Here is a 20,028-nt window from a genome sequence, read left to right as displayed (position 1 = left end):
AATAATATACTAGAGGTTTATAAAGAAGCAAGACAAAGGTATCACATTTATTGAAAATTAAATTGCCAATGGACGGAGCAGAGGTCACAGAGAGACATAAATACAAATTCAACAACATTACAACAAACTGTTATTATAAAAATATCACATTTTTTTGAGAAATTCTCATAACTTGTTTTCATCAAAACTTTCTAAGTATATTCACATGTTCATATATTAAATATAAAATCCCTAGATTAAACAATATATGTAATGTTATTCCCCTTTCACTCGAAAAAAAAAAAAAAAGCAACACAAGTTTCAGAACAGTGTCACAGATCAGCGGTGCAAACTTTTTTTTCTCTTTTTAAATACACAGCATTATGTTTTTGCTGAATAATTCAATAACATGTTTTAGTTTTTCTTTGTATTATTTTGGTTTGACTGTCTGCTTTTGGCTGATGCTGTTCTCTTGGGTAATGCGATAAATCGGGGTCGAGCTGTAATGCTAAACTCCTCAGACAATGCCTCTGTTACAATATTCAGCAGTGTATTTTCTATTATTGATTCTGCAGCATTGCCAAACTCGGGTAACCTGCAAAATAGAAAACATATCACATTACCTACCACCAAACATCATAAATCTAATTCTCAATTGATCTGTCAGTCCTTCATATTGGATTTTTTAGTTGTTGTTGTCCTACACTGGTTGCTGACAGTTATATACATGACTACATGCAATTTCATCAAGTTATTTTATGCATTAAATTAACAAAAATTTTATTACGAAAGGTGAAAAATACCAACTTTTTGACATTTTGTTTTTCCTTTATTCTGGCTCCTTCCTTCTGCACTTTTTCCACTTCTTCCATTGTGTGTTTTGGTGGAGTTTTGGACTTTCTTGACTTCTATAAATAATATGTAGTTGCAATTACATGATTGTATTTTTTAAATTTTTGATAAGAGACATGATCCTTCAAAAGAAATACAGGAAAACATGAAGAAATCTTAAATAAAATCATGTACTGTACAATCAAACATTTTTAAATGGATATGTCAAGAACAAGTACATGTACTAGCTGGTGAAGATTAGTCTAGAAAATATGAACAGAATTGCAGAAAACTGACCTTCTTTTCACTCTTCTGACTCTTTTTACTGCCAGCTGATGAAGGGGGCGTGGCTTCTGGAGAAACAGGAAGTGTGGCAGAGGACACACGACTGACATCCTCCAGTGGGGAATCCTCCTTAGTTGACTTTGTCTTCCCACTGGGCCCTGCCCTCATCTCTACCGGTGGGGCTGTGGCAGGTCTCTCACCAATTTGAGCATACAATGGAATGTCATCATTGATGACCTTTTTCACAGCTTCGTGGAAAAAGGTGTCATCTAATAAACCTCTGAAAAATGTAGATTCACCAATGGTTACTTTAAATATATAATAATTGGCTGTGTATTCTATCTTAGCACCTTTGGTGTAGAGCAGCTTCCACTAAATCAAGTACATTGATGTTTGGCTTGTGTATATATATAATGAGCACATTCAGAAAGTGCTAAATCGAATCTTCACCAACTTGAAAATCAATTTCCACTAAATATTGTATGTGCTACCTGGTAATTATAATACTCTATAGTAATTTGGCTGTGGAGTGTTTTTTAAAGACTTCTTTAAAAAAGATATTTTAAATGAATATTTCTTTCTATTTAAATTTTCAAAAAGTTTTTGCAAACTTCCACACAAGTGATAATTACCTCAGAACATTGCTAAGAACCCCCGATATGACATCTGCCTCCCCAGTACTGCAGGGTATAATTGTGGAGGTGCTCTCAACTAGGGCCTGCTTCCTACCACCACTCTTGCTTACTCTCTCACTCATGGACCTGAAATGTATAGTAAAAAAGTTACTGATAGATGGGAAATAACTGTTACATTCACATTTGGCTTTATTTATAAGGCATTTAATCACCTGTCAATGAAGAAGTTTCTGTATTCCTCAGGGAATGTGGACTGGAACTCCCTGATGTCATGGGTTCTGGCGGTCAGTCCCAGGTGTAGGAGGAAGGGGACTGGGGGTGAGGGTTTTTCCCACAACTCATTTTCCTTCTTCTTCTTCCTGGATTCCAGTGCTTTCCTTTCATCGGGAGATAACTGTTTTATTGGTGGAAGGGTCTACAGAAAATCAATAAAAATTTGCAGGATACATGCTGCAATATCAAACAAAGTCATTATTGCCAACTTACATTGTAAATCTGTCCATCATTTTGTATTAAGTTACCTTATATTTAGTGAGTTCTCCTTCTGCTTCCATCTTTATCTCCTCCATAGATCTGAGGCGGCTTGAGGAGCGTTCCTGCAAAAACCATAGAAATATTCCTTTCAGAAGTACTTTCTTTTACATATTGCAGGCTCTGAAAGAAGAAATACTACAGCATGGAATAACATTCTATATTTTCACAATGCTTACCACAATTTCTACATTGTCTGAGAGCCTCTTGTCAGCGTCCAGATCATTCTCAGTAATACAGAACTCGTACTTCTGTCGGTATTTTTCTTTCTCCCATGCAGCCAGTTCCTTCTTATATTTGTCCATCTCTAGTTCATCAGTAGCCTACAAAATTAAAAAAAAAAGTTAACATGGAATAACTGCTAATAAAATGAATAATAAATGTACTCTTGTAGAGAGAGATACGTGGCTGAAGCACAGATTTCAAAATGTGGAACTCAAAAGAATCATCATGAGTTGGAAAACAAACAAAGGTTCATTACATACTAAAGACTTCCTATCTCTTGCATATGGCTCAAAATTCGAATATTAAAATTTTATTCTCCCCTTAATTTGTTTATATTTTAATTTGAATATTGTATCTTTTAAATTGTTTGTGAATGACTTACTTCACAAACCAGATCCAAATCATAGAAGGATGGGACTCCACAGGCGATGAAAACAACACGGCACATGCGGCTCTCCCCTGGGGACAGTCTGCCTCTTACTGGGGAGATTGATAGGTACTGCAGAAAATCAGAGATGTCATCAGTATAAGAGGGAAGATTTAATTAGGAAATAAATTACTGACCAAGTCATTAAGAATCTTGGCTGTTAAGCAAAATCACTGTTTTTCTATGATACATTGTATTTCTTTTACTTGTATACCAGGATAAAGAGTCTACAGTTAAAATACTGTCACTAAAATAAAGTCCAATATACTTTCTAAAAGAAATGTAGAGTAAAAACAGAACAAATAGAAAATAAGAACTTTTTTTCACAGAAACCTGCAAAATTATTCCAATAATACAGCATAAGCAGAATTTTCAGCGAGGTTTCAATTTAGGCAATATTAGCTAGAGAGTAATGACATCATAAAAATTGAATATCCCTAGTAATTCATTCCGTTTCTGAGGTAGAAGCTATATGTATACTGTATACAGGGTTATTTTCGCCCTGTGTTATATTCGACCTTTCACACTTGCAAATAATTTTGCCCCACTTTACATTCACCCAGAAAAAGTTTTGCTTAAGAGATTATGCTTTTTTTATCGCCCCGTTTTAAATTCGCCCACAAGCAACGAGGGCGAAAGGGGCGAAAATAAAACGGGGGCAAAAATTTCCCTGTATACAGTATGTCTTGACAATAAAAAAAATGTTAAAATTTCTCACTAAAAATGTACACTGATTTCAAAAGATAAATGGCAAATTTGTGTCTCGCTCAAAATTCCACTTCTATAGAACATGGAATGTATAAATCTTAACAACCAAACAATCAATAAAATTTACCTTATTAATCTTTATTGGAAAAATAAAAGACAAATAATGGGTATAAAACATCTTGAGATCAATTACAAAAGATTTTTCAACAGCTATCTAAATCTTCAACTAGATCCTTTTAGTATCTTTCGTGTTCAGCTATGTTGTACTAAAGCAACCTTAAAATGAAATATCTCTACAGCCTTACATGCTACATTAACAGTGAAAACACTTACATCTCTAACTGACTGAAATCAAAGTTTATAATGTGCATAAAAATAAATATAAAAACAGTGACAACATAAAAAAATATTCTAGCACACACAAATCAGGACACGGTATTGTAGATGAAAAATTTACCTGGGCATCAGCTTGTGAAGTGACATGCCACTCAAATGAAACATCTCGATCCTTAGCCTTGTTTGTAACAAACACCATTCTTCTGGCTCGACTGAATAGGGGCAGATTTCCAAAGGACAGTCTCTCTTGTGATAGGTACATTAGCTGAAAATAGACATCGCAAAATGAGATTCCTACTAGTATTATATGTAACTTGCCAATACATACAGTATAGCATAAGTTGAGTAAGACCTTTGTATTTATAATCCTTTGCCTGTTCCTCTACATTTCTAAAGTAATAATAAATTTGTTTTTTGTTCTTTAAATTTCAAAATTTCTTAATCTATCATGTGTTTAAGGTGTACAATTGTACTGTTTTTCATGTTTTTCCACTATACTTGATATAAACGTAGTGGATTTACTCTGTGTTGAAAAAGTGACTACATGTATATTAATACATCTAAATAAACAAAATTCTCCCTTACCTGTCCTGGTACAGAAACACTCTGGACCCCAGGGACTCCTGTCATATCCTGCTGGTCTGTGACTGGCATGGTATCCCCCATTACTCGTCTGTCAAAGCCTACACCAGTAAATGTCACAATGGCCGTGTCTCCATTGTGAACATGGATTGGAACATCAATCTACAAAGAGTCAAATTTAGCACAAAAAAAAAGGTTTAATTTTTTGTTTAAATCATACAAATGAACTTTAAATCTCTATATTAAGAGGGCTGGGTGGTTGTGGCCATTTTCAGACTATATTGATCTCCTTTAGAAGAAGAGCTCCATATATAAAGATATACAAAAATGATCAAATTTTAAAACTAAAATGTATGAAATTTTTGTTTGCCAAATGATAGTTGACAGCTTAAGATATCATGTCTAAAAAAAGAAGTTATATCTGATGGTTAATTTGTTGACCCCCCAGCCTCTTTAAGAAATATACCATGTATGTCTTGGCCTCAATCGGAGAGAATCTCCATTCAACAGAGTAAGATCTTCCTGGTGGAATTTCTCCAATGGGTGTTAGACACTCAAAGATTGGCTGGTCAAAGTTCTCCTGGAAAAAAATACATAATTCTAGTTAATCTTTGCTACAAAATAACTATTAATTCCAACAAGACATTCTTTATTATGAAGTAAATGTTAAGCAATTTATCATTTTTGTAATTTAACACAATATTGAATTGGATTTCTACCTGACGTAGGAGTTCTAAAGGTGCAAGGTCAAAGTTGAACCTAACAGGTGTAGCTCCACCATTATATAACTCATACACTTGTTTGGGACTGACTTTTTCACCAACTGCGACAGGTGTGAACATGTGTTTGTTGGATGGAAAGTGGATATACTTCCTTTCAGGTTCCACAGTAACTCCAATGAAATTCAGCTGGAAATATAATGGTTGATCTTATAATCTCTCTATGAATATTCAAAATGTAATTTAATTGTTAATGGGTTTGTACCTTTGCTTTTTTGCTCTAAAATTCAATGTTTTCTTTCTTTCTTTATTGGTCAAACAAGTTCCTCTTACCAGGATTTCTCTGCCCCTGGCCAGTTTGAGAAGAACAGGAAGTCTGTCTGTCCCTGCCATGGTGTGTCGGTAGGTGAAAGTCACTGTCTTACATTCGCCAGGTTCCAGTTTACCTTGCTGAGGCTCAATGGCAAACAACTTGTTGTCCATTACCTTCATCTATACCACAAAATTACAATTAATTTTCAGGACACAAGAGGACAGTGCAGAAAATTTTAAACAAAGATCTCCATTAGATATGGAGTCGAGCAAACCTCATGTAGTTCATCCTCATCAAACTCCCCTGTTTCAGCCCAGTATTCCAGCTCAAGTTGAAGGTCACATGGAAACAGGAAGGACCTTCAAAAAAAAATAAAATAAAATAAAATAAAACGAATATTTAAATTTACGCAGAAATATGATGTACATTTATTAAACTGTTGTCTGAATGTCTTATAATTCTTGATTATTTTCTTAAGAAAAAATCTGACTACCATTCAGTGGCCACTGTTCCAGTGTTTTCAAACATCAAGTTTACAACACATGGCTCACTATCCAGTGGAGCAGCACTGAAGTTGAAGTCCATAATGGCTCTGGTGTACACAGGAGGTCTTCGAGCATGGCTGTGCGAAAGACAATAAATGTTTATAAATTATGCAAGAATTGTGAATTTTTCAAAGATGTTAAGTTTTTTCTAATTTATGTGCATTGATCATTCTTGCAAAAATAAAATATTTCTCCACTTTACCTGTGTCTTGTGGCAACACTGTACCTAAGTTCCTCTGCAGAAGGGTCTGAATCCAGGCACAAGTTCAAACTGAAAGTGATAATAAAAATTATGTATGTGAAAAATTTTGCTTCAATCTGACTGTAGAGCAGCTGTCATACTGCTCAATAATACAAGCAATCAATGCCTGCTTAATTTTTCTCCGTGGTGTACATACTTGTCCAGTGAGAAGAGCGACCAGAGTTGTTTTTTACTGATGCCCACCGCACTGCCGTAACATCGAGCATCCGTGACAGCCATGACTGGGAACACGCCTGTAGTCAATATGTGACACAAATGCTGGGGTTCCTGCAACTTGGAATCTACCATTTGACCTGTATCAAAAAAACCCAAACATTTAGATTTTTATGAATTTTGGAATGTGTACATGCATCAAAATGTGACCAAAATATATCTGGTACTTAACCATGCAATGGTTTACCGGGTAGCTGGAAATTTAAAAATTTCAAATTCATATTTGAAAATTTTTCGTGACTGATTTTTTTAAAACTGCTTTTTTATTAACATTTAGTCCTCCAAGTCAAGTAAAATGATAGCTTTTTTACCCTGTGGGGTGACAAGTTTATAGGAGATGGCAAACTGATAGTTGACTCTCCTGATTGGTTTGACTGTAGCCATGATCTTATGTCGAGACCTGGCAGGTAGAACTCCCTCTGTTCTGTCCAGAATCAAGGCTACAAAATTTAACAGAACTCAAAAAACATTCCATTCCACTAAAAACAAAATTCAATCTTTACAACACATACAAATTGCAAAATTCATTCTACTCTTTAAGTAAGTAACATTAAGTTTATAGCAATTATGATGTACTTTTAAAAATTATTTAAAAAAATAAATAAATAAATAAAAAATTGTGCCCTCAAATGAGGACACATTTGTGTTCTTTTATTACTAAAGACAATAAATGTTATGGTTTACCAAGTTTGTCATCCTTTGTGATTTCCTCTGGGTATGGCCCATCCATTGTTTGGTCGACGATCAGGCAGTAATGCAGACTACAGGTACTGTTATTGACAATGCTGATCATCTTAGAGGCGGAGCTACCCACAACCACATCACCAAAGTCAAGGTATGTATTATCAGCCTTAAATTAAACATTCATAAGATCTAAATTTAAAAATTTCATGACACAAAATTATTTAAATTAATACAACTTCAAGTACTAGTGTTCTCAAAGAAAATCTATACAAAAAATATTCATGCACACAGGCAATTCCTGAAGTAGAAACAAATTCTTTAAGTTCAACAAAGTCCTACATTTTCAAAGTAAAATTTTAGTCCAGTAGAGTATGATTATAAACTTTAACTCATCCAATCCTATTTCCATTAGAAGAGAGTTACATACCTTGATGTCTCCAATGGACCCCTCTCCTATGGCGCGGACCGTGAACTGCTTTTTCTTGCCTCCTGATGAGGAACTGTGGAATCCCTGACCCCAAACTATCAGCGAGGGCTTCATAACATACTTCTCCTCCGCTGCAGGTACAAAGGACCAAGTGTGGGCCTGTACAGGTAAAAAGGGGAAATTACCATACAAAAATCCTTGAAAATCTGTTTTTGTAAAAAATGAAAGAATCCAAAAAAATCTGAATGTTAATTTTGGATAGCGGATGTATTACCTGTGATTCATTGGGCTGAATAATGCCTGAAGATGGAGTGACTGACAACAGCTGCTTGTCCTTGTGCACCATTTTCCATTCAAATCTAAACATACATATAAAAGTATTTCAATTTATTATACCAAAATAGTAACATATCATTTTTTCAGTATATGAGAATTATTGGTATGAAAATGAATCTCTTTGTAAAGATATGTTTTGCACGTTGATTTATTGTGATAAACTGTATTATTTCCTATTACCTGAGTGGTATTCTAGATACATTTTTGATGGTGTAGTCTTTAGTAGAGGAGGTTCCAATACAGGTCTGTTTGAAATACATGACTCCTTCTGTATCCAGTACAACTTCAGGTGATTCTGCTGATCCCCATAACTCAACACACTGAAACACGATTCAAATGAAAATGAATACCATGGTCCATTACTTTGACAAAAAAACAGGTTCATGTGTACATGTACTGTGTTTAAATATTCTGATAATAAAAGGTGAATGTAGCTTCTAAGATTAGTAGAATTGTGTAAAACTGAACTCAGACTAAAGTAAGTAGTCAAGTGTCATACCTTGTTGTACTTTTCCTCATCATTGAGTCTGAAGGTCAGGTCATGTTTATAGTGCTTCACTTCACTGGGGGTTATCTTCACCACAAAGATCTGCTGCTGTCCTTTCAGCAAAGCTTTGCTTGGTTTTACAGTGTACGTACTGAAAGAGACATATTAAATCAGATTCTTTGTATACAAGATATCTATTATTTTGATCAGGAATACTGACAATCAAAATGGTACTCAGTCTTACTTTGACGGGTCCTTCTGAATATCAAACAGTATGGGTGTGGTGCCATTGTTGGTCAACAACAGAGTTCTGTAGGTGGACTCTTTGGCGTTTACCGCAGGGAAAACAAGACGTAACGTGTCGAAGGACAAACGTGGCAGGAATGTTTCATTGTTGGGCTGGAATGTCTGACCTGTTTATTTACAACAATGAAATGCATGTAAAGTGAAAAATAAAAAATATTACACGTACATTAACAAAATCAATTTCAAATGCTAACAAGGCCATCTCTACTCTAAATGACTGTATAAAACATAAATTTATCAATTAAAATGTATTTAAATCCAGGCACTGAGGATGCATGAAACTTTTTGTGAAACATGTAATATAATATTACAAGAATTATCCCTCCCCCATATCCCCCCTAATTTTACTGTCAACTAATTACCTGTACAGGTGAGAGTGAGGCACCAAGGAGGGCAGTGAGTGTTGTCTTCCACCAGACGATAATCTCTTAAACTCTTGTAGTAAGCAAAACATTCCAGTTCTGCTCCATAAAACTGGTTAGGGACAGTCTGAAAGTAACAAGACTTCCTTTGTAAATGTTTAATATTATCTCTTTGACACTCTATATTTATAGTCAAATTCGATATCAACATGAGAAAACATATATCTGTAAAACTTGTCTCCATAAGTATGAGACTTTTTTTTCTTACAGGTTTGAAGGTGACTTGGAAAGCACACGACTTTAATGGAGGGATGTCCATAGTTGCTGGCATGATAGAAAATGTCTTATCATTCCCACAGTTCCACTGAATGGTCACCTTGCCATAGGTGTGATTTGTCACATTGATTATCTGCAAAAAGAGGAAGATAATTCAGTCAAAATTGACATTATATTTTACTGTAATATGTGTACATATAGTACCACTATTTATGTATACCATGATTTAACACACTTCATACTTTACATGAATTTCCACATATACATTGATTTCTTTTTAATTTACAATCAATTTTAATAAGATAATGAAATTTCTTCATGGTCTAAATTAAGAAACAACCCTCTCGATAATAAATTTATGGTGTTACAAGGGCTATGGAACATATTTTTAAAAATGTATTTAAACATAAAAAGACATCAAATGAGAAACAAACCTTGTCTTCTATGACTCTCATATTGGAACACTGTCCAAAATCTGCATTGTTTGTATCTATGCTGACATGTGGAACAGAACTCTATGAAAACAAATCAAACATAGGTTCTCATACATCAAACATCAATTAATTTGCAATGCACTTCCAACTCAGATATTTGATTATGGATGAACAAAAGTTTTGTTAAGAAATTTCTACAGTGTGAAACTGAGATGCTGACTTACATTGATATCACAGTGGAAGCCATCGTTGAAGTAGTCATCCATTGGAGGAACAACAGAAAGTGTGGATTCTGTTCCTGTCTCAGATTTCTGTGAGTAAATCAAATGACAATATAAATATATTGTCTCAGGTTTATTAATTAAATTTTGAAATTAGAAGACATTTTTTAAAGTTGCAGTTCCTCATTTGCAGTCAAAGGTGTTTATTATTTGTTACAATCAGATTTCATTCTACCTATTTCTTACAATAAAAGCTTTTAAAGGTATGCAAAAAAAAGAAAATAAAATTATTATATTGTTCCATTCTCTTCTAGAAAAGAACTTTCATACTGTTCATATAATGAAGAATAACTGGCAATGTTTATATAGTAAACAAAGAACCAAATGTGCATAAAACTTCAAATAAAACTGAAATAAAACAAATCATTTCACATATCACCATGCTGCCAGCATCATCATCTGGTAAGACAATTTGGATGAAATTCACCTGTTACAGTAAGCATTAAATTTATTTACTCTAGGCCTACATGGCACAATACAAAAATCTGTTTAAGAAATGTTTTACTACTGTCAATATAACTGAATTTTTTTTTATATACGCATGAACCTTTTATATACGCATGAATCTGACATACAAATTTGCTTTTCAGCAGCTGTAAATAAAAGTATGATTAATCACAAAGTTTAAATAAAACCAAGAGTTGTCAATTTGTTGCTTCTATTGTTTACCAATTACAGAGACTTTTCTATTTTATTAAAGTAAAAAAAAAAATGTTTGCTAATAAAAACTTGCCTCGGGAATCATAAGACAGCCAGCATCATCTAATTCAAGTTTTCCTGTTTTTAAGCTCTCATTTAGTTGCTGCAAAGAAATACACCACTTTCATTAAGGATGTCAAAGGCTACATTTCTTTAATTAAATGCCTCTATCCATATGTATCTATAATGTAATGCCTTTTTGTATCTACAATCTATATAACACATATCCACATGGCTTAAGAGAAACAAAGTTTTCTTTATCTACATGGCTTACCTCTGGTGGATAGAGAGAAAGATTTTTCTTTATCTACATGGCTTACCTCTGGTGGATAGAGAGATAGTCCTCTCTCTACATGACATTTGTAGTTATCTAAATGCCTGGACAACAAAACTGCAGGTTTGACAAGCTCTGCATGACATGTTCCAAGAAGGTCCAAAAACAAAGGACCCTAAAGATACAAAAGGAAAAAAACATTCATTGAGACATATAATTTTCCCAAGAAAACGTTAAAACAGCAAAATGCTGTCTTGTAACCTTTCTCTCGATCTGTAAATATTGGGCAAAAATTATAATCTTATCTAGTACATTATGTACTTCTATATGCATCATCCTTGCAAGTTTAATCAAGGTATTTCATATACAATGTACATGTAGCTGTTTGGAAATGGAACAGCTCCAAAAACATCAAAGTGCCACTTGTCAAGAAAAAATATACGTCAGTCATTTGCTACAGCCAAATCAAATCTGGTAGTGTAAAATCCTTAGATATATTTTCCATGCAGGTTTGGCCATGTATGGCTTTTAGTTACTTATGAATGAACCTCCTGCAAGAACTTTAACCTGCTCACTCATCTACATGTACATAACATAGGTCATAAAGATTCAGCATTGTAATGTTATCGTTGTTTTGGATATGGACCTGCCTCAAAAACTTTTACTCAGAACACTTACAATGCATAGGTTCATCTCCGCTTTGTCAAGGTGAGCTAAAATAACTGGTTTCAGCAAAATAAGCTATTCATAGCATAAGTTCTGACCTGGTTGTGAATCATGCATGTGACCCTCCTGTAGTAGTTGATGGGATGCTGAGGGACAAACTTCATCACAATTGTTATTGTTGTGTTGGGTCGTATCACTCCTGATGTCTTCTCAAGCTTAAACACACTTTCATTACAGTCCAGCATAAACTACAAGGAAACATACATGGTGAAATATATTCAAATATGCACATATTTGATATTTTGAGTAGGCCTGTGTTCCTAAAATCTAATTCATAGATTCAAACAAAACAATTTGATTATTCTAGCTTCCACTTACTAATTTTTGAAACCTGCAAATGATTTTTTTTTTTTGCAATCTATTTGTTTATTACAAGGCAAACAGAGGCAAAATCAGTACAATTTCTATTACATTTAGGAAATGCAAATTTATAGCAACTACCGGGTAATTTTTAGCCTACAACATTTTTGAGACAATTTTTTTCTTCTCAGATTCAGTACATAGACTTGTATCCTAAGCCAAATTAAATCAATGGAATCGTACAGAGTCTGACAAAAAGTAAAAGTGAATCAATCTTTTATCCCTCAGAAGAAAAAATGTGCATCATTTCATACTCATATGCTGTGTGTAAAACCCCAGAAAGAACTATGTCAGTTAACCTTACCTGAAATGTGGCCTCTATATCTGAATTATTGATGATATCTACTGTCCTAGTAGCCATGGCACCCAGATCTATCTGCATGAAATTGACATTCTTTGCTCCAAGATGAACTGTAGGACCTATAAAGAAAAATTTTTGTTGCATGTGGTCTTCACTAAATTAATGTTTATCACTTACATTTCTTGGGATATCATTTCTGCGTACAATTTCACTGCATTTATTCCTTGGGTATAAATTCCACAAAGCATTTGTATTTTGATCACTAAAATCATTTGTGTTATAGTTGCAGATCCAAATTTTATTTACACATCAAGACAATCTCAAAATTACTGATACAAGTAAATAAAGTTCTCACAAATAAAATGTAATTTACAGAAGATAAACTATGCCCTGATTAGTTATAAGTTGATCTTTGACTTTTATGCAAATATACCGTATCATTTTTATACCTTTAGAAGATCCAACACATTTAATGACAGCTTTGCTGATATTTCCAATAGTAACAACATTGAAGTAGTCCATGGATGTGGTGTCTACTGTGTTTGGACTATATGTTACCTATAACAAACAAAAAAGTTAAAGTTTTGAATTTAAATAGCAAAACGTTTTATATGTTGGGAACTGTACTGTTACGAGTAAATCAAAATGAATTCTCACTGGAATGCGGACTGAGCTCATTGGTGGAACGATTCCTTCATCTTGTGGACAAGCAAATACAGTGTCAATACGACTCATCTTGGAGGGGTGTTGTACCTTGTATGGAGCACGAACCTGAATCATTCAAATTTTAAAAATTAAGCATGTTCAATTTATATGCAGGGTACAGTAATTTCCACACAGATTTCAACTAATAGCATTTTCCCATTGACGTAATTATCACACATCTATACAGTGGATATAAAAAATATAGATCCAATTCCCTTATCATTCTACAAAATCTTACAGGGGCTAAATTATGGAGTTCCACCCATTTCTGTACAGTTGATCCAACAGGAGTTGAGGAAAACTTGATCTCCTCTTCTTGGTTTGTAGAGTTCAGACTGCTAGAAGGCCTTCCAAGGGATGAGACCAAAATGTGGGGATATTTTCCTGTTTAATAAATACATCAAATGTGTGAAAGGGAACATTTACCAAGAAACAAAATTACTTTTACTGCTGAACTAAAATAGTGTTGTACCGATAAGGCCAAACAAAAAAATATGTGTGGTTCCGGTTACACTTCCATAAAAATTAGGGTAGGTAGGTAGGGAATTTTTTTTTTTTTTTTTTTAACAAAATGATTTTCTTAATTTTTCTAAATAATACCTATCACTGCTTTGCAAATGGCATTTAGATGTGATGTGATAATATACTAGTCAATAATGGTAGGGGACACCTACATGCTAGCTTGCTTTGGACTTAATACTATTAAACACTTGCACTATGTTTTGTAAGGAGGTCGTCATTGCTGAAACTAAAACTTAAACCGAAGCCATTGATGGAAATCGGGGAAAATTCCGGAAAAAATATGAAAATTGCCAAAAAAAAGTTTAGGGTCGGGGGTATAAGATAGGGAAGGTCGGGTAACCGGAACTACCCATATTTTTTTATTTGGCCTAATCAGAAAACATCGATTGTCAATGAAAAAACACTACCGATTCCGATGATCGATTATAATTTTTCATAATCGATCATCACAAACATACTTCTAATACAATACATTCCGGAATTATTCATTTCTGGTTTAAAATTTATTTCTTCTTAATGCAAGAAAATAGCATCTGCATCTGATACTAGCCAACTAGCACGAAGCAGAGGTGATTAAGAACCAAAAGATGCTTATATAGAAAGTGTAAAAGGAGCAAAACTACAAAGAAAATAATAAATTATATATTTTATATATTCATGTTAAAGAAATAATATGAAATAATTGTAATAGTCTGCTTTTTATATACAAAACTATGACATCCAATTATAATCAGTAAAATTGCATCGGAAGCAGTAACCGATTCCAACCGATCATCGATTATGAAAATTAACTGATGTCCCATCACTAATTTTTTAGTTCTCTATTTATTTATTTATTACAAGACTGAAATTAATTCTGAAGTACCTATTCCTTCCAGTTTTGTTACTTTTCCATGTGCGAGCTCTGGTCCATATTTACATACTGCCTCTCCTTGATAAACACAGGCTGTCTGTTAAATAATTAAACAATTTTTGACAGTGTAATTAACAAATAATTAAAATGTTTTTTTCATTAATATTCTTTTATACAATGTGCTACCTTACATTTGACACTTCTTTATAATTAGAATTTTGTGAAAAAGCAGTAAAAATTACTTCACATGTCTCATTCCCTTGAAACAGGTTAAATAAAATCAGATATTTCTATTCATAATTCAGTAACTTACAATTGGAGTAAATGTTGCCTTGAACTGCCTGACAGAACCAGATTTTAGGATTGCAGCACTTGGTTCTATTGTAAATGGTGATTTAATTTCCCATTCAATCTTTGTTTCCAAGTCCCTGTAACAAAATTATAAATAGGATACTGAAAAGGAGATTTTAGGTGATTCTGAAATGATTTTAGGTTCCATGTAAATGTATGTATTTTTTAAATCTTAAATTAAAAAAAAACATATGCATACCCTGTATTCCTGACTTCAAATGTTGTATGAACCACATCTTTGGCAGCACACATGTTAAAATCCAAGAAATCTGGAACTGAGATATCAACCTGTGGCAGCACTGCTCTGATTGGAACTTCAAAAGATCCATCCTGTCATATTCAATAAAACTTCATTTAAAAATATGGTCTTTTTTCATTTGACAACTGCCAGAAGTTGTGTTAGATGTTATTAATTCACTTTTTCTTCACACTTTATTTTTAGAAAATGTAATGTAGGGTTAAATACCTAAAGAAAAAAATAAAAAGGGTTTGAGAACAAGTAAATACTTACTTTTAAGTGAAATTCTATTTTATCATTATAAACCACTTTTTCCAATGGCCTGAATGTAACAGGAAGTGAGAAACTGGTTCCTGCACTAAGCACAAGAGGTTTTGGATACAATGTTGTGAAAAACCTAGTATTTGGTACTCTGTAAATAAAATTCAAAGTGAAGATCAATAGCAAGGAAAACTGAATTTTTATGATTTTTATACTTTAGATTAAGAATAGTGTATGTGGAATTAACTACATACTTGTACTTTATTTTCTGTGTCTTAACATTCACGTTCTTTAAGACAATATTCTTGGTGTATTCTCTTCCTGGTTCCCATCCTTGCCAGACAATTTCATTTATCACTTCAATGCCATGATAATTTGTCTTTTCTGCAGTTGATAATTGTGTCACTTGAGGCAAATATTGTTTTACAGGTTGTATGGATGTTGGAACAGCCACTGGCTGACTTACTTCTACCACTGATGGCATGGCTGAAAGAAGAAAACAAGATATTTTGATTTTTCATACAATTATCAAAAAACCCTTAATACAGTTACATGTGCACCTCCAAAATTGTAATCTCCCAGTATTCAAACAATCAAGGTAAAGCTTCTTTAGAGAAATGTAAAAAAATAACTGTGGAATTTATCCTGAAATCGTCTAATTTAAGGGAAACGAATCAACCATATCAATCTAACACGGAACAATGACATGTTTATCTGCAGTATACACACATATCAATAGGACTTTGAAAGCTAAAACTGTCTTGAAATGCTGAAATAAACCCGGTGACTGTCCAAGCTGTATTTTAAAAACATCCCAACTATTACGATCAATTTCAACCAGGACATTCATTTGGGAATGAAGACATCTAGAACTATATTTATCATAAATATTCAACAAATACAATATACTTCAAATATAGAAGAAACAAATTACTCTCAGAATATGGATTACTTCGGTTTATTACCTGCTTTTGTTGTCATTCAATATCCGCCATGATGTAAATAAAATAAAGATGGCCGTGTTGCTATGTTTGACGTGAGAGTTTCAGCGTTGAGCCGAACCTAAATGACACACAATGGTCATTAGCTTTTCATTTGAACTAAGATGTGTTTTTTTTCTGCAGTTCTGCAAGACACACTTATAATATATCTGCTTCTTGTGTGACACACTTTGTTAATATTTTGAACATTAGAGAGCACCGCCAAGTTAGAGAACTCTCGTAGCAACCAAGTAGCATTACCGCGGGAAATTCAAATGGTCAAATGCGCGCATGTGTGTCGGTCAGGCACGTACGATCGCTGCTGGCCAGGTAGCTCAGTTGGTAGAGCATCTGACTTAGGGACCAGGATTTGATTCCTGTCTGGTCCGTCGCATTTTTCTCCCTCGCCGTTTTTTCCCCCAATTTTTCATGCTTGTCCGTGTTCTGATGCCGTGTCCAAATAGATATCCACTAAATGAAATCCCGCACAAGCGCAGGGAATTGAATTTTTACCACTTTACTGACAGAACAATTCCATTGATATATATTATAGTTTCTACTGACGGTTAATTACAGGCTTATAGCAGGAGAATTACTTTGTTCAAAATCCCGCAGTCTTTTTCGGAGCAGAAGTAGTCATACTCCCCTTCCCCTTCAAAAAATTGAAAAATAACTTAAATGAAGTTTTGATTTAAAAATTCAATGATGATGTTTCATGAAATAAATAAACAATTGCTTGTTGTCAGTGTCATTAAAAATTGCCAGCAACTTAGACCCACCAACTGTAGCCTCCACCGTACTCTCCTTTTTGCTATTTTAGGGCTGTTTTTCGAAAATTACTTTTAATTAAATTTACGATAAATTATGCGAGTGAAATCTTAATATAGTTTACCGACATCATCTCATATCTAGTGTATTTTTAGAGGAGTAAGTGTGAACTCTGTTGATTTCGGCGTTTCGGAGTTCATTAGCAAATTTATTAAATTAAATTTATAAGTATAGATACTTTATATGAACCTGTGTTCCCGAATTGCAGCTGCATAAGACAGCTCAAAATCTTACACAATTTGTAATATGTTCAGCTTTTTAATATACGGGTCAAAGAAAAGGGATTAAAAAGATAGATCGCGATTTTCTGCAACCAAAATGGACGTTGTGCACAAGTTATCAATATGAATCAATCAAGCAGGATGTTAGTCACAATTTTCCATTCGATGTTTCCGCATGATTCACATTATTGTCTACAGGCGTTAGTGGCGGTCAACTACATATAGCAACAAAAGGTTATACGACGAACGGGATGACTTCGGCTTTTCCATTATCAATTATCAACTTTCCCCATTTATATAGTAATATTCCAGTATCACCTACATATATGATGTTTTTGTCTCCCAACTGATTCGGAACACAAGACCATATTCTGAGTACGATCAATTCTTAACAGAGTTTGGATACTGAGAAATAAGTTGATGTTACAGGGATTTCAACTATTTCATTGACATTCGGCATTTTGCAAAAAGTCGTGTTGATTTTTACATTTTCTGCAAATTAATACATCCTATCACCGGGTCCTAACCGATATGTTAGGTTTCATTCTTTGTATACCAATGTGACAATCAATTACTACAGTTGCCTGATTAATGTAGAGGACTGACGGTGGGTGTGACCGGTCAACAGGAGATGCTTACTCTTCCTGGACACCTGCTCTCAATTCTGCGTGGTATTTCAAGGAGTACTAGTCCGTGTTTATTGCCCAATTCGTATTCATTACTGGAATTGTGGGATTGGTCAATATTAGTTATCTTCATCTTTTACATCTTTAAAGCCACAAGAGACTTGGTATTTCTTTGTTCATTCTCTGGCCTTTTATCATGGTCCCTCTTAGTCAAAGTTAGGGCGATTTTGAAACTTGAGACTTTTAAACCCTAGATCTCACTGAAAATGAAAAGAGCAGTTTTACAACCTCGAAACTATATATGTCATCATATTGACTAGAACGCAACCCTGATATGAAAGGATTAATAACAAGTTTCACCAATGATCGTCGAAATAGTGTCATGTGTAACAAACGTGAGAGGTCTATCACGATAATAGATATTCAATATATTTTTGGTTAATCAACATGCATCTTTTAAACATACACTTTCAAATTCAGTGATAATTTTCATGAAAAAGTTATGGTTTTACCAACCTAAACAATATTTTTTACTAAAATCACATCAGAGTCATCAGTTAACTGCTTTATTTAGTTTGTTGGGTGTGAGTGAGGGAGGGGAATAATCTACATAAGAATTTTACTTTAAGGTTGTGTAATATGTATACATACACAGTATGGCCAAACATAGAAAAAAAGAAGAAAATACATATATTCCACAACACATGCCTCAATGATCCATTATTTGTAATTTTTTTTTTTTTTTGTAAATTATGCAAGACATATTGAACCAAACTAAAAAAAATCTGTAAAAATGACTCTTTTATGTTAACATACAAGGATTGGTGTTTGTGTATTGAGAGATGTATTGGGTCAATAATAAAACTGGATATCTAGTGTACATTTATCAATGCAGGACACAGCTGTTCATCCCGGTCTGTCGACTAAAGTCCAGTGATAAGGTATATCTATAGATTTTTGTCAAACCCCACTCATACTTTTTTTTAATTAGTTCTATCACCCAAGGACTCGTCAACTTTTAGGGGGAGAAGTAAGTCTTTTGATTTTATTATTGATTTCTATGTGTACGAAGATTTAGCGAATTTGCACTATTTTGATGCCGCTTTTCGGAATCTGTGTCATACAGAGGTAATATTGCAGTATATAGGAGTATATACATATATACATGTATGTAGGTATGATGAGCGAGAGATGCATGTACTGTGATTGATAAGACAGAATATGAAAACACCTACGTACGTGGCCTGATTAAACCTTTACCTATGAAATCTTTAAAGTGCTGACACGTCTTTTTTCACTGTGAGTAATCATACTGATATCAATTTTAATTGTGACAATAATCAAGCATTAATGTAGAGTTTACGGGAAATCTTTTCAGAACACGGACCTGTTGCATCGGAATGCAGAATAAAGCGCGACTGCTAAATCAAATTAAGTCTAGCAGGATTCCGGTAACCTTTCATTATCTATACAAATTCGAAAGTTCTATTTTCGTTTTAATTTACCTTGAATCGGAACTTGATAACACTGCTGATAGTACGTAAAACTAGCCTATAGACATTGGGGGATCAAATAGACGTAAGTTTACGTGATATATTCTTTTTTTTTTCTTTTTAAGTCTGCCTCTGATTTTTGGTATTTTTGGAATCTATTTACTGTAATGAACTTTTATAGTAAAACATAATTTAATCTCTATTTGGGATTTTAAAGAACCTAAAAATAGCACGTTTTGTTTGTTATAACTACTGTACAAAGAGTCTACGCCCTTAATATAAGAAAAAAAGTAAGTTATGAGGCTGTTTGATCGATCACAGTATTTTGTGCATTCTGATGAAAGAAATGGTTGAAATGTAAGTCACCTAAAATTTAGAATATCTGGAATATACCGAATGGCTTTAA

The 20,028-nt window shown here is 33.8% G+C and overlaps 1 protein-coding gene across 1 annotated transcript; it reads right to left on the bottom strand.

Annotated features, from left to right (window-relative positions):
• Positions 1-34: 34 nt before the first annotated feature.
• LOC133179237 (cilia- and flagella-associated protein 65-like) lies at positions 35-18,262 on the bottom strand. The gene is given in 43 exon segments (XM_061314026.1): positions 35-574; positions 787-887; positions 1,108-1,375; positions 1,728-1,856; positions 1,943-2,145; positions 2,252-2,326; positions 2,441-2,584; positions 2,869-2,985; positions 4,079-4,222; positions 4,543-4,701; positions 5,006-5,119; positions 5,259-5,447; positions 5,592-5,750; positions 5,846-5,930; positions 6,065-6,193; positions 6,319-6,387; positions 6,515-6,671; positions 6,903-7,031; positions 7,276-7,441; positions 7,703-7,861; positions 7,977-8,061; positions 8,219-8,358; positions 8,538-8,676; positions 8,770-8,938; positions 9,194-9,320; positions 9,462-9,602; positions 9,904-9,984; positions 10,128-10,214; positions 10,564-10,611; positions 10,918-10,986; positions 11,204-11,332; positions 11,922-12,071; positions 12,548-12,663; positions 12,994-13,102; positions 13,202-13,315; positions 13,488-13,633; positions 14,637-14,721; positions 14,938-15,052; positions 15,175-15,305; positions 15,487-15,625; positions 15,729-15,960; positions 16,440-16,536; positions 18,143-18,262. Coding segments are annotated over 43 exon segments (5,646 nt in total). The 3' UTR covers positions 35-393.
• Between the last annotated feature and the right edge of the window lie 1,766 nt (positions 18,263-20,028).

Source organism: Saccostrea echinata, unplaced genomic scaffold (genome assembly GCF_033153115.1).
Source record: "Saccostrea echinata isolate AGI-Se365-2 ecotype Australia unplaced genomic scaffold, CSIRO_AGI_Sech_v1 ptg000004l, whole genome shotgun sequence".
Lineage (NCBI taxonomy): Eukaryota > Metazoa > Mollusca > Bivalvia > Ostreida > Ostreidae > Saccostrea > Saccostrea echinata.
Note: the sequence above shows the minus strand (reverse complement) of the source record. Positions and strands in the feature narration are given on the sequence as shown.